This window comes from Scedosporium apiospermum (assembly GCF_000732125.1).
Source record: "Scedosporium apiospermum strain IHEM 14462 chromosome Unknown SEQ_SAPIO_0154, whole genome shotgun sequence".
Lineage (NCBI taxonomy): Eukaryota > Fungi > Ascomycota > Sordariomycetes > Microascales > Microascaceae > Scedosporium > Scedosporium apiospermum.
In genome coordinates this window covers 59864-74225 of record NW_015971855.1, presented here as the reverse complement: position 1 = coordinate 74225, position 14362 = coordinate 59864, and the positions used below count along the sequence as shown (strand labels likewise).

General features: G+C 51.0%; 3 protein-coding genes across 3 annotated transcripts; 1 reads left to right on the top strand and 2 right to left on the bottom strand.

The window, feature by feature from the left end:
- Nucleotides 1-2791: 2791 nt before the first annotated feature.
- SAPIO_CDS9834 (uncharacterized protein) lies at nucleotides 2792-4263 on the bottom strand (the record flags this gene model as incomplete). The annotated part of the gene is made up of 3 exons (XM_016791132.1): nucleotides 2792-3691; nucleotides 3933-4074; nucleotides 4130-4263. 3 exons carry the CDS (start codon nucleotides 4261-4263, stop codon nucleotides 2792-2794), a joined length of 1176 nt encoding a protein of 391 aa, XP_016638976.1.
- Nucleotides 4264-6672: 2409 nt separating this feature from the next.
- On the top strand, nucleotides 6673-8609 carry SAPIO_CDS9833 (Alcohol oxidase; the record flags this gene model as incomplete). Its single annotated transcript, XM_016791131.1, has 3 exons — nucleotides 6673-6733; nucleotides 6818-7161; nucleotides 7224-8609. 3 exons carry the CDS (start codon nucleotides 6673-6675, stop codon nucleotides 8607-8609), a joined length of 1791 nt encoding a protein of 596 aa, XP_016638975.1.
- A 1115-nt stretch (nucleotides 8610-9724) lies between these two features.
- On the bottom strand, nucleotides 9725-10366 carry SAPIO_CDS9832 (uncharacterized protein; the record flags this gene model as incomplete). The annotated part of the gene is made up of 2 exons (XM_016791130.1): nucleotides 9725-10195; nucleotides 10250-10366. 2 exons carry the CDS (start codon nucleotides 10364-10366, stop codon nucleotides 9725-9727), a joined length of 588 nt encoding a protein of 195 aa, XP_016638974.1.
- Between the last annotated feature and the right edge of the window lie 3996 nt (nucleotides 10367-14362).

Genomic DNA, 14362 nt, shown 5'->3' with positions numbered 1-14362 from the left:
TGACCTTGGTCATTGCTATGGATTGAGATGGGACACGATGCTACGAATATGCCTTCTTTCCTTTTCTTTTGCTATGACAGGGCTAGCAGAGCCCATAATATGATACCACAATTTTCACTTCATAGTAAAGTACTTTACCCTCAGCTTTGAGCTTCACTTGTCCATCCTCTGTCGTCCCGCAATGATAAAAGCAATGGTCCCTGGGATGCATGCATACCAACGTACCGAGGAGGCGAGCGCATGCATGGGACGCCCTCCTTGTGCCAGCTTCTTGGTCCTGGTGACCAGCCCAGTGGATGTGCGGCATTACTAGAAAATAAGCTTTCAGAGAAATGCAATAATCTGCATCCCATCTTATTTTGGGTAGATTGCCTAAGAAAGCGGTAATTTGCACCGTTGGATCAATGTTTTATTGCTGAAGCTTCTGGACTTCATTCATACTTGGGGGATAATACCGAGCGGAAATGGAACAAGCCCCCCAGTTCCATGTGTCGTCGTTCGGGGCAAAGTCGTCCCGGCTGACACACCCACAAAGAGAAGACCATCCTGTAGGTTGTCCGGTCTGGGGGAGGTGGTGTGAGACATATGCAAGATTTTGTGCAGTGTGCGGAGAGGAGAGATGATCAGGGACACTGGGCTTGCCAAGTTATTGAGTTGGTTACAATGTACGAAGTACCCTGAGGTCTGCTCGCCCTGTGAATTCGCTTTGTCCAGGGCAAATCTTGAGGCACACGACTCGTCGAAACCCCTATTTTCGGCACCGGGGATATTAGATAGCGTCCTTTTTCTTTTCTATTTGCTTCTTCGACGTGGCCTCATGTAATATGAAGAGGTAACTACGTAGTGCAAAGAAATTGTTTTGCGATTGCCGGGCGACACCAATGCTTGAGTTGCAAGCAAGGTCCAGCGTTCCTCTTGGCAAGAAGTTCATCCCAGCTAAGCCTCCGCAGTGCTACTGAGTGGACGAATGAAGGCAAACAACGATGCTAGGATGGGTGGCCTTGGTCCACTTCGTTGAATAGGAAGAGGCTGCGGGAGAGGTGACCTCTGTCCATATCAGCTGAATAGGCACCGTGCTCTGTCTTACATTGCTTGTCTCACACGTCAGCAACCAGCCTTACAAATTTCTCGAGATGTCCGATCGAAACGGATGACCCACGAAGTACTTTTTGCGTCATTATTTTCCCCCCCTTGTAGATATCAATCCTTTAGATTCCACAAAAGACGATTCAGCCTCGCTTCTCGAGAAATTCTTACCCTTACAAGAGATCGTCTCGGACGTGGTCAATATCACAGTAGATGCTGTTTTCAACATCTATCAGCTATCCCAGGAGAGAGGCTTTACTTTTTCTGGCAAGTGAGGAGTTTCCGATCTTCATGCGATAGCAGCTTGTGCTCTTAGCCAAGGAGAATAAGGCGCATTCTTGAGGGAAAAGGAATACAGTGTCCTGAAGTGGTATCAATATCATGTTAAATCAGAGACTTGGGGAAAAAATGGCACTGAGAGAAAAACCTCACACGCATAGGGACGAAAATCATGTTAGACGATAATCAGAGAATGCCAAATATGGAGTTTAAGGAGAGCTCGTCAAGAATCTGGCTCGTTGATGTTGATTGTGGTTCGGACACTTCCTCTCGTTTTCGTTGGAGGACGCACCAACATCACCAAATCCGCAATGGGGCTTTGGGAAGTGTCCGGCCTAGAGCCGGTCCAATTTGTAGCGGCGCCCAAGTCTCCCGAACCGGCCCACTTTGTACAGACAGGCACAACCGGGGCCCTTGATTGCTTCCAGACGCGGTCAAGGAGCGAGGGACACCAGATTTCCCTCAGTTGCTTTCGGTTTTATTTCGCGTCCCTCGCGGAGCCGTGGTCAATTTGTAAGCGTCTTCGAGAGGGAGTTGATGGACGCGGCACTTCTTTGCGCCGTACATGGAGCCCGGAAGCAGCAAAACTACACCGAAACAGAAATTCGGCTCCAGATAAATACACTTTCTTCCTGGCAGCTGTCCCCTGCCTCTTCACTCCCCCAAAACCCTTTCCTAACGCAGCACTCTCGACATGTGCAGATCCCTGGCGATGGCGTTGTTTAGTCGGTTCAGGGCGAGAGGAGCTTGGAGGCCTAGCTCACGGAACATGAGAGAGTGTGTGTTGCACAAGTAGGTTAGATGAGGAGCGAGAGGGTGGCCGACATGTCGTTCGAGGAAGGGACCAGGCAGAAGGATAGATGACAAGAGAGACGTAATAAAGACCAGAGGAAGATGAATGGACCAGCTCTTGTCGCCATCGTGTCACATAGAGGTCGAATTCCGTCTCTCGAGCTTTGAGAAACTGATGCTAAGCAGGCTGCAGTCCCCACCTACCTAGACATGGTTGGTGTCCATCCATGCCAGCGATCTTTTCTACATCGCATTTGCATTTCTTAGAGAAGAGACCTTGCAAGATTATCTATAGGCTCTAGACCACCTAAGATCACTTTACGAGCTCTACGATACTCTCTCGGCTGCTGTCTATTATCTCAATGATGAAAAGGCTACAGAACCGAAGATCTATCTATCACTGAACATGACAGACCTAGGAAAGTAAAAACTTCGCCTTCGTCGACGTAGCCCTCTCAACTCCTTCACCATCCATGCTACCCTGAATATAGGCCTCGCCAATCAAAGTGCAATGGAACTTCTTCTTCTTCTTCCACAATCCCAATCGTAAGCGTTGCTTCGGCTGCAGACGCATTACAAGGTGGAAAGTTGCACCCGGGGATGACATAAACAAGATCACTCAGCTTGACGTCTTTCAGTCCGAGACCGAGCAGCCCGCAGTTTGTAGTGAACAACCGCCTTCCATAATGGTACAGTACGTCACCGTATTCTCGTCAGCGCCAGCCGAGCTCGGCGTGATATTGTCGAAGTCATCGGCCCCAGGCCCTAATTTTGCCACTGAACCATCGAGCACCCCACTAATGTTTAGAGTTCTGGCTTTTAACGTGGCATTTCCATTATGCCCCTGCCCACCAGCATTATAGACTTCGCCCGTCCATTGTGAGGTTTCGCAGTTCTGGTGCCCTGAAGCCGACCAGTCTGGCACCCACGATGGGAGGCTGCTCATCCTCCCACGCACGCCGCCACACCTGGACAGCAATTCGAACCCTTCTTGGTTGATGATTGCTGCGGTAACGTGAGTGTACACGTCAAGGCAGTTCTTCGTATAATCGGCATTAACACCGAGCTGGTGCAGATCGCTCGCCATAGCCAAAGCACCAAAAACGTAGTCGCGACTGTCCGCCGCTTGCATTTTAGTGTTTTCCATGACGAGATTCACGAGAGATTGCTTTGTAACATCGGGTGCTTGACACGTCGATCTCAAGAGACCCGGAGCGCTGGTGAGTATGGGAAGCAGGGGCCTAGCCAGGTAGCTCAGCCGGCCACTTTCGGACTCGTTCAGGAACCAGAGGTGGTAGATCACTTCAACTCCCAAAATGATACTGCGGAAAGGAGCCACAACTCCACCACATAGGCAATACACAGTTGGAGGGAGCCTGACTTCTTGGAGGACGGTCCGGATGCGATACCAGTACGGACGCTTCAGAAGCGCAAGTACTTCCCTCATGGGGAATGGATTGTTGAGTTCTGACCGCAGCAAAGGCAGGAAGCCGTGCATCAGGTCTTGCTGAGATGCGTCGGGATCTCTAACAGACTATAAGTGGCTAAGGCGGTTCAACGTTCCGAGGACAATGTCGCTCCCATCAGCGGCGGGTCCAAGCCAGGCGACAACTAGTTTTGCATTGGAATAGATATTACTCATCTCCCGGACCTGGTTACTCTTCTCTTGTTCGTCTTTCTGGTTTAATACAGATAACGTTGATCCATATCGGGAGTATGCGATCTCCTAGGTGAGTCTGTATGTGCTCCAAGGCAACGTAGAGGTTGACCCTCACTCTGAAGGGCCGCCCATTGAGGGATATGCGCCGCTGTTCCGAAGGATCGCCCCAAGTATACGAGAGACAGACGTAATCGAGTGAGACGGGCCTAATGATCCCGCTCAACGTGACGCCGTCGCCATCGCGATCGCCGTCGTTACTGCGGAGACACATCGACCTGATTTCGCGTCGGCGTTGATCAAGTGCTTTCGTACTGGAATTCTTCCCTGAGAGCGGAGTCTTTCCGCTCGAGCCTGTTGTTGCTGCCGAAGTCTTCCGGAGAGAGCAGGACTGATGCCCAGTCACCCGAGCCATTTGGGTTCAGATAATCTTGACTCTCCATGCTCATAGCGGAAGCTTTCCGACTGTGGCACGAGGATGGAGGCCAAGGTTTAGGGAGTCAAGCAGCCGGGCTTCAAACACCTCGAACGGGTATTGTCCAGGTGGACCGCCAAGCTCAACTGCTCATCTGTAGAGAGATAAATGCAAGGAGAAAAGCAAAACAAAGTCGATTTGAGACGGATGAAGTGCCCTTGCCATAGAGGAGACACTGAACAAGCGGTCTAAGGTGCTCAGTGAGAAGTTAGTTCTAGCAATGGAAAACACTTCGTACGTGTGGGAAAACTCCATGCAGCGGAATTCCAACGAAGGAGAAAGGTTTCAAGGATTACTGCAGAATTCGTTGGAAAGGCCCGATCAGGACGGTAATACTTACGTCGGTAGACTCCTGGGCAATAGAGATGGCGGCTCGGCACTTCGGGAGAGATCAAATCCTTTCAGCTACAAAATACGAAAGGCCGCCTGCCAAGTTTGTTGAGGTGGCCTTGTTCCGTTATATTCATTGTCCCTAAGAACCTTACAATTCGTGCGGCGCGCTGGGATATATGGGTTTGAAGGTTTGTGATTCGCTATCCCGCCCGATGTTAAGAAAACCAGCTACAAGTCCTGCAGCCGATGGAAGATGGAAACCAAGCTAAGCAGTGATAGCCAATTAAATGTAATGAACAGCGGACACGCTCTGGGGAGGGGTATTAAACGCGAAGGACGGGAGCAGAGGTGCTGTTTCTAAACGTTTAGATAGCCAGCCTTATTACCTATTGCGCTTGCGGAAGAGGCTAAGGCTCAAAATTATACCAACGAAGATATATAATGGGGTCGACTACTACATTTGTCGCACTCGTAGTGAGAACCCTTAGTATAACGCAGATCATGGTTCCGCTAGGTGTTCTCTTCGAGAGCAGCCGGGGTATGTGGTTATGCAATTCAAGACCAAGAATAAAGTGTGAAGCCCGTTGGTGATGGGATTTCTCCTTGCTATTGGATGCTGCCCGAGAACGGGTCTAGTCTGACTGCGTTTGTCATGTGTGTATCGGTGAGGGATTCGCAAGCGGGCTGGCTGTGCTTTTTAGTGCGTTTGAAACTGGTGGGAAGGGAAATTTTGAGAAAGGTTTGTACCTGGTAGCAGCTCGAAAAGATGCCTACCAGCATGCTAGTCGAGGACGCGATAACCCGCTGGGAATCAGAAAGCGATATTCCGCGCATTACAGCACTACTGAACGCGCGACCTACGCTTTAGGATTGGCATGGGGACTAACCAGCATGTCCGGTTGCGCATAGAAATTTCATCCATAACGATTGAATACATTTGGGGCAATGATAGAGGAATTAAAGTTGCAAAAGACCCTCCCCCACGTGTCTCTCCGAGCTCTGCTGGGATCTAGCCGAGCAAAGCGCCATGTTGATACATACTCAAAGGTGGACGGGGCCAATTCATGTCCGAGAATCCGGAGGAGACATCCATGAAAGGCGGCGCCCGCGGGGGCATTGCCCTGGCCATAGTAGGCAACTCCAACAAAAGGACCAGATCAACACCCCGGGCCACTTTCCCCGCGCTCAGCATGCAGTGCGGCTCCGCAGATACTCTGACCGCATGCTAAGCCGCACAGGGGAGTCGACCATCCTGGACTTCACATTCAAGAGAGGTATCTAGAATCACTAGGCTGAAACTTTTTCCCCGCTCCGTCGAGTGACTGCGGCAGGCCGTTTGGATCCCAAACTTCTCTGATGCCCATGTGCGACATGGGACAGTCATCATCGGACACGGCCATGTCGCGACAAACAGTGCCAATGTCATGCCAATCGATTCTTTTTTCTTCGTGCTGCATTCCACCCATGTCTGCGGCCTTGTAGGAGAGAGGGGGAAACAGGAAGAGGTGGGAAAAGCTGTGTAGGAACGGGCTTAGACCGTCCCCTCTACGCTATGCCGAATTCACGTCTCGTACCGAGGTATCTCGTGTGGGGTATTTCATCGCTCCACGCTCCGTAACATGGGGTGCGGGGTCCCGCCCGCCCACCGGTCTCCAATTTCGTGAACTCCTCTCCCTGATATGGGCAGTGTGCACTGCGTCTCCGAGCGCATTAGTCGTGGGTGTGCGGGGCGAGCAGGCAAGCGTCCCGGAATGGAAAGGGGATCGGGAATTTACCTTATCCAAAACAAAGCTAGCGTATCTGGGGTAGTATCTGGGGTAGTATCTGGGGTAGATTCGACGAAGGCACAAAGCTGGGGAAATCAAACCCTCCCGTGACGTTTCCCCATGGCGTCCACTGGAAGGCCCAAGCTGTCCTCAAGCATATAAAGCTCAAGTGTTGGAACGACTCTCAAGTCTCGACAAAGGAAAGGTCCGGTCCAATTCTTTCTTTCAACAAGTTATAGCCCCCAACTTCCTCGTATCTCCGCGCATAATAATATCTTGTCATCATGGGACTGTACACCAAGCATGCTTCCGACATCTCGGAGGTAGACGTCATCATTGCTGGAGGTGAGGAAACGCCCCTACTTTCCTTCGTCTTTACACCACGCGGGCTCACGAGAAAACGGTCTGCTCATGCCTGATCTCTATTAGGCGGTACGGCCGGATGCATCGTCGCTGGACGACTCGCAGAAGCAGACCCGAACTTGTCCATCCTCGTCATCGAGGGAGGCCCCAATAACCACAATGTCCCCAACATCGTCCATCCTGCCCTCTTCGCCACCAATCTCCTACCCACTAGCAATACTGCCATCTTTTACCAAGGCAACAAGGCGAAGCAGCTCGCGGATCGCGAGCCCATAGTTCCGTCTGGTGGTACCCTCGGCGGCGGCTCCTCCATCAACTTCATGATGTACACTCGGGGACAAAGGGAGGACTTTGACTCGTGGAACACCCCCGGCTGGTCCGCGAACGAGCTCAAGCCTTTCCTGAACAAGGTATGCGGCATGCACCGGCACCACCTTATCAAAAAAATCGCTCTTTGCTAACAACAGCACAGTTCGAGACCTATCACGGCCCCGGAAAGAAGGAGAACCATGGCTATAGCGGCCCCATCAACGTCTCCCGAGGCACCTACCTCGCCTCGATCTCGGAGGATGACTGGATTACCGCCGCCGAAAAGGTCGGCTTCCCGGAGATCGAGGACCTCCAAAGCTTGGACGACTGCGGCGGATTCCAGCGCTGGCAGCGCTACATCTCTCTAGATGGCAAGCGCCAGGATACCGCCCACTGCTACATTCACCCAAAGCTGGAACAGGGCGACAAGTATCCTAACCTCCACGTCCTCGTTGAGGCCAAGGTCGTCCGCGTAATCCTTGACGACAAGAAGAGGGCCGTCGGCGTCGAGTACATCGACAGCACCGTCAAGCGTACTGTCAAGGCGCGCAAGCTTGTCGTCGTCTCCTGTGGTGCCTGCGGTACCCCTAGCGTTCTCGAGCGCTCCGGAATTGGCAGCCCTGAAGTGCTTAAGAAGGCCGGCGTCCCTGTCGTTGTCGATCTCCCAGGCGTGGGCCACGACTACCAAGACCACAACTTGGTCCTACCCCCTTACCGAACCAACCTTCCTGTGGACCAGACCATTGATAGCATCCTAAGCGGCCGCATCGATGCCACTGACCTCATTGCCAAGAACGACAAGATTCTCGGCTGGAATAGCATCGACATCTCCGCTAAGCTCAGGCCAACCGAAGAGGAAGTAGACGCCCTAGGGCCTGAGTTCCGTGCCGCTTGGGACCGCGACTTCAAGAACACCCCCAACAGGCCCATCATGCTTATGGCCCTTATCTCCGCCTTCTTCGGCGAGCACAGCACCGTCCCCGCCGGCCAGTATGTCTCGGTCGGCAACTATACCGCCTATCCCTATTCCCGAGGCCACATCCACATCACTGGTCCCGAAGTCACCGACCCCTTGGACTTCGACGTTGGCTTCTTCTCCGATGAGCATGATATCGACCTTAAGAAGCAAATATGGGCCTACAAGAAGTCCCGCGAGATCATGCGCCGCACAAACATGTATCGCGGCGAGGTTGCCCTCGGTCATCCCAAGTTCCCCGAGGGCTCTAAGGCTGCCTGCGTGGAGCTTGACGCGGGACTCAGCGACGTCAAGGACATCGAGTACACGGCAGAGGATGACAGGGCCATCGAGCAGTGGCTCCGCGAGAACATTGAGACCACATGGCATTCCCTGGGAACCGCCAAGATGGCGCCGCGCGAGCAGCTCGGTGTTGTTGCACCCAATTTCGATGTCTATGGCACACAAGGCCTCAAGCTTGCCGATCTCAGTATCCCTCCCGAGAACCTCGGCGCGAATGTCAATAACACTGCGTTGTTGATCGGTGAGAAGGCGGCGGACATCATCATCCGTGAGCTCGCCGTTGCTACGTAGTTAGCACGTCTAATTTTTTTTTTTTTTTTTTTTTTTTTTTTTTTTCGGTGGTAATCAAGTTCCTCCGCCCACTCTCGTTGACACCGACTGCCGTCAAAAGCGCCCACGCGTGCTACTCTCTGGTCGTTCCAGCGAGTCGGACACTGCCCTCAGCTGACCGCCATCTGCATGCTCCCCGGATCATTTAGCGGGCTTCCTTGACAGCGGCATGCAGGGGAATGCCGTCGTCAGCGTAGTGTCTAGGACCTTGGACAACTTCTTCAGAACCCCTTGGGTAAGGCGCCAGGAACTGGTTTTGGCCCCGCTTCACTAAATATGTGCTTAGTGAAGAGTATTGTGTCCTGGTTGGCAAGCATAATTCTCGGCGTCAGTCGTGGTGGTGTCAATGATGATTTGGCGAAGCGCCTTCGGGACCTAATCGAGAAGGCGATCAAGAATCTCAGGATATGCACCCTCGTAGCCTTTATCATGATTATTATGATTATTACTTTCTGTGTCTCTTCTTCTTATCCGAAGTCTTTTTTCGCCTATACTTCTGATCTTTCCTATTTCATATTAGTTATCTTCCAAGCCAAAGTCAAGCGAGGCTACCATTTGGCATGCTTCCGTCTGATCTGAAAGTCCCTGAAGCATAAATAACTTAACAAATAACTTTCTCTAATAGCCGTACGTCTATTTCCTGACATAGGCCAATGAGAGCATAATCTCTTACCTATGACTTCAGTAGCCAATCATGATTGCTATGTTCGGAACTGCATCCTGCTTCAACACCACCCATGCGCCGAGTCGTCATCTACTATGTAACGTCACACGCAGTACCGAGGCAAACCTGATGATATCAATGTATAAGTGTCGATATATCAGACAAGTGCAAATTCCTCGGGGTCTTCGGCTGATGAGCTCAGGGCACTATCCCTAGCTGCCTAATAGTAAGCTAGTGTTACGATCCTAAAGCCATGGCGCTTTGACTCGGGTCGAGACCCGAGAACTAGGGGCATGGGTGAAGCTAGGGTCATAACTCTCCGTTCAAGGAAGCACTGGCAGGCCAAGTTGGTCTCCCGGGTAAACAACAGAAAATTTCCACACAAGTTTACAAAGGAGTAGAAAATGCTAGCCTAAGAAACGCCTTGAGTAACGGCGACCATGGCCAGGATGAGACCAAGAAGGGTAACCAGAAAGGTGACGGGGGCGAAAGCGTTCTGCAAGTCGATGCTGTTGATAGAGGAGAGCCATATGGGAACGAAAGCCAACCCGAATGTCGAGACTCCAGCAGCCCAGCTAATGATCTTCTTCAAACATGGCCCTTGGGTAGCATGAAAGCCCCAGCCTGACATGAACGCCTGCTTCTTCAATCCAGGTGGAGCTTTCAACTTGGGAATCCCATCAAGGACGGTTTTCTGGCCCCGGCCAAGCCGCGGGTAGCGGATGCCTTGGAGGATAATCTCAGCAATTATGCGCATGTGGATGTCGATATCGACGGTGTGCGCGCATGTGTACTCATAGCCTTGGCAGATGCCTTGGAGGTTTCCCAACGTCGACCAATCGAAAGTTTTTACGCCGTCGCTGTTGTTGTAGAGGAAATGAAACTAGCGGATTGTCAGGCCCTTCTTTGTTAGAAAAGAGCAACTAGATTTGCTTACTTTGGAAAGGTTGACATGAGTGTAAGACCTCCACGACAAGAAACGTTGCAGCCAGTTGCCTTGGGCACCACTTAACACTCTCCGGGCTTCGGAGAAAAGAACGAAGTCGTCGCGCATCGATTCTACTGTGAAGAGAGTGCTCAGATTCGTCTCTGTTATACTCGTCCAGCATTTATCAACGCAGAGGTACGACTCCCTCCAGCAGCGACTTGCTGGTGGTTTATCGGGGTCCGATCCACCGATCTGGCCTGTCGTATCAGATCCAGCCTTGGTCCAAAATGTTGACCTCTGAGAAAACCAAGTGAGGATAGATGAGGGTTGACTCCGGCTGCTTATACCAGAGGTCGAACTATTTGTAGTTGTCGATGTTGGAGGTCGAGACGATCGCCAGGACGGGGGTATTGCGCCATCACGAGCGTGTGGGCGGTTCCTGAATCGCCGAGCTGCTTCTTGATCGAGAACAATCGACATTTCTTGTCCGCCATACTTTTGAGGAGTTAGTCTGTTTCATTATGGATCCGTCTGCCTGGACTCACCTCCCACTTTAATTCCACATGGCCTGGAGGCACCTGCCGCTTGATTCTGGGTAGAGGCCACCAATCAATTATGGCGTCTATGTATTGCTCAAGCCATGTCCTAGACCTATCGAGCGCGGAAAATGAATTGGCATGAACATCTTGAGAAACTAGTCTCAGATTTTTGAGGCATTCCCCATCCTGGCGCTGCTCAAGGAGTCTGCTATCCTGCAACTTTCAAACGTGAGATACGTTGGATCATCTAATATATGACTCACACGATCCATACCTTCTTGATATACTCCTGTGAGTCTTGATTAACAAGAGCTGGATATGGTAATTGAAGCGGGCCCATATCTCTGCCCATGGGCTCTCCATAGTGAGGATCTTTGTCGAATCTTGCATTCATCATCCGAAGGCTCGCAACACATTCGTCTGCACTGATACGGTCTTCCAATTTCGGAACCAACATTCCATTCTCAATGACATGAAGAAGATCCCGGATGAATGGGGAACTATTTGGATTTTGGTGCAGTATTCGAAACCACTGAATCAGGTTAGTATTCCTGATGTGCGGATATGACTAACGGAAGGTAATTCTGACCTCGACGACCGAAGCTTTGAGCTTAGCTTCACTTTGCATGCCATCGCCTCCGGCTTGGATAACGCAGAAGCTATCATCGCGGTCTAGGTGCTCAGCGAACTGCCTTTTAGTTGATCGCAAGCTCCCTGTTCGGGATGCGGGAAACTCTCGCATCACAGCCTCCGACCCGTTTAGCATCCAAACCGTGAACTCAAGAAACACGCATCCAAGAGACCATATATCCCACGCCCGTGATATTCTCGCGTCCGGCATATCGCATTCCGGCGGCCGGTAAGTCGACGTGCCAGCCAGCCTTCTGGGTCGTCTGTCAGTTGGGCGGTGAAGCCGCCCCAGACCAAAGTCGGAGATCACCAACCGCCCCAAACTGGAACTCCCTGGAGGCTTGAACCACAAGATATTTTCGGGTTTCAAATCTCCATGTCTACCATGTAATGGGCGCTTTTCGTCATCCGAATGGTTGCCGTGGATTAGTGATAGGGCTTCTGCAAGCTCGAGGAATTACTTTGATGCCCATTTGAGGCGGGCTTTTAGATTTGCAGGATCAGGGTTGCGTTTCCACAAGTCGAGCAAATCGCCGTCAGCCCGGGGAAATACTAAGTAATAGGAATCCCTGAACCTAAACGTCGCCAGGAGTTTGATGAGGTGGTCATGTCTTCCGTTGAGCCTTTTCAAAAAAAAAAAAAAAAAAAAAAAAAAAAGAGACCTCTCTGTTGAAGTCCTCTTTATTGTCGGACCGAAGTCGTTTTAGAGCAAAATATGAGCTGCCGGGCTGCATTATGATCAGCGCTTTTCGTCTAAGAAGCCAAGCGCAAAACTTTTGACATAGATTAAGAACGCACCAGTTGTCCTGCGGCATCCGTCCAACTGTGCTGAGACGGGTGGATTTTCACTTTGGTAGCAGTACCGAAGCCCCCTGATTTATCTGGGTTTGGAGAGTTCGTATCTGTGACGAATGGGAGTATGGTATTGTCATTTAAGAGATAATGATATGGCCGCGAGGGTACTCTGGAGCCACTGCTGAAGTATGGGCTTAAGAACTGCCATTGGGCCTTACGAAATTCGACGAAAGCGGCATGTGGCCAGTGGCTCAAGTGCAATGACAGATTTCGCAGTTTCTTCTTGTAAGTTTCTTTCCCCTCAGTAGATTTCAATATCCCAGGGAGTGGGAGATCACTGTCCTCAATATCTGCCGATATGAACTCTTCAATATCGGCAGAACGATCTAGGAGAGTCAGAATCGCAAAGATCTTCATCATTGATCCCCGGGATGTCGGGGTAGGGACCTTAGCACTAGGCTGATTGGCATCAGTATGGACGCAGACTTCATTCAAAATCTGCTTCAGCGTCGAACTTGAAATCTCTGGGCGTATCCGAAGCAGCTCTCTCCTGGCGTTTTCTTCACTGAGCAGCTTGTTGAGTGTGGCTTCGGGAATGAAACGGGATCCTTCCACATTGTTGATGCCAGCAGCTGTCAAACGCGACTTAAGGCTGGCTTCCTCGGGCCAATTATCCTCAGAATTATCTTCTGGTAGTGAATCCACTATGGGAAGCGGACTGGTTCGAAAACTGTCACCCCTATCGCGAACTACGCTGTCTCCGTCTTCGATGGCTTCGGTATCCGATCCGGATGCCTCGTCGTCATCTTGATCCTCTCCACTTCTCGAAGTCCCTGCAATTGTATTCACTGTAATGAGCTGTTTGAAGCTATTTATAACGGTCCGCGACCCTCTGCCGTTGCTGGCAGATTGTTTCTTAGTGGGTGAACTAGTTGAAAGCCTGCTAGAGGGCTTAGGAATATAGTCAGGCGAAAAGATCAATTGCCTTGTGTAGCTCGGTTCACGTACTTGGGAGCTTGGACTGCGGGCGAGCTCGCTTGTTCGCTTTTGACCAATATCTATCAGCTTGAGCTCCTAACGGGGTGGGTAGAAAGTAAACGTACAAGACGACGTTCTGAGCTTTGACGTCTCGACGCCGTAGAGCGGCCGAAATCGCAAGACCACGCCTGTCGATTCTGACGCATGGCGGTCGTCGCAAGATGGTAGAGTCAGAGAAGGGGTTAATTTGTGCGAGAAGGCGGAGAAACTTTTCGTAATATATCGACTGTGTCGCGGACTCTACTTTGCGAGGGTGTCGCCTTGTTATCAATACTTCGGAATGCAAGGCTCTCGGTGATTTAGACGGAGGGCGAGGTGGCTGTGCAAGCTCACTGGGAGGTACCCCGGAGAGCCTCCCTGAACCGTGCCGCCCCCGCCGCTGTTTGATGCGCCGCCTGGCTATCTGTAGATGTCTGTTGATGTGTAAAAGAGGTGGCGGAACACAGAATGTATTGCAGCACTGGCTGGCCATGTCCAACCAACTAAGCTCCTCATGTACCATATCCCGCCACCCTCCTTTCCAACCATCGGCGAAGTCCACCCTCAGTTCGATTGCGCATTTGTCGCCCAAGGGATAGTTTTGGTCTGCTGGACGCGCCGAGCTCCGATTCGCGTCTGGAGATAATCTGTACGACGCTTGTGGGACTGACAGCAGGTTATTCTAATTTCTAAATCATTTACTTCCTCGTTCACCCTTCACCTCTAGTCGGGTTAAAACGGAAGGTGTTCAAGTCTAGAGAAGGAAATGGATAAGATTAGTGCCGATTTAAGTCCAATCTAGCTATAGGAGTTGTCAACAAATTCCTAACAGCATCCTTTACACTCCGTTGCAGGTGATGTCTCCTATATATAGCGCCCTGAAAAACTCACATGCCTTTGTAACTTCCATCTATTGGACTCGCCATCATTCACAACAGAGTTCTTAATTCTGCCTCGATTCAAACTCTTCCTGTTCCTTCCCACAAGATAGTTGAAGTTACTAGGCTAGGTTAATCGAGTCTTGGGGCTGAGGTGTAAGAACGCTACCTGGCTCTCTAGAGGAGGAAGAAGGAAAAAAAAAGAAAAGAAAAGAAAAAAAAAAGGAGGGCTCGAGGATAGAACGTAAACGCCGTACTGAGTC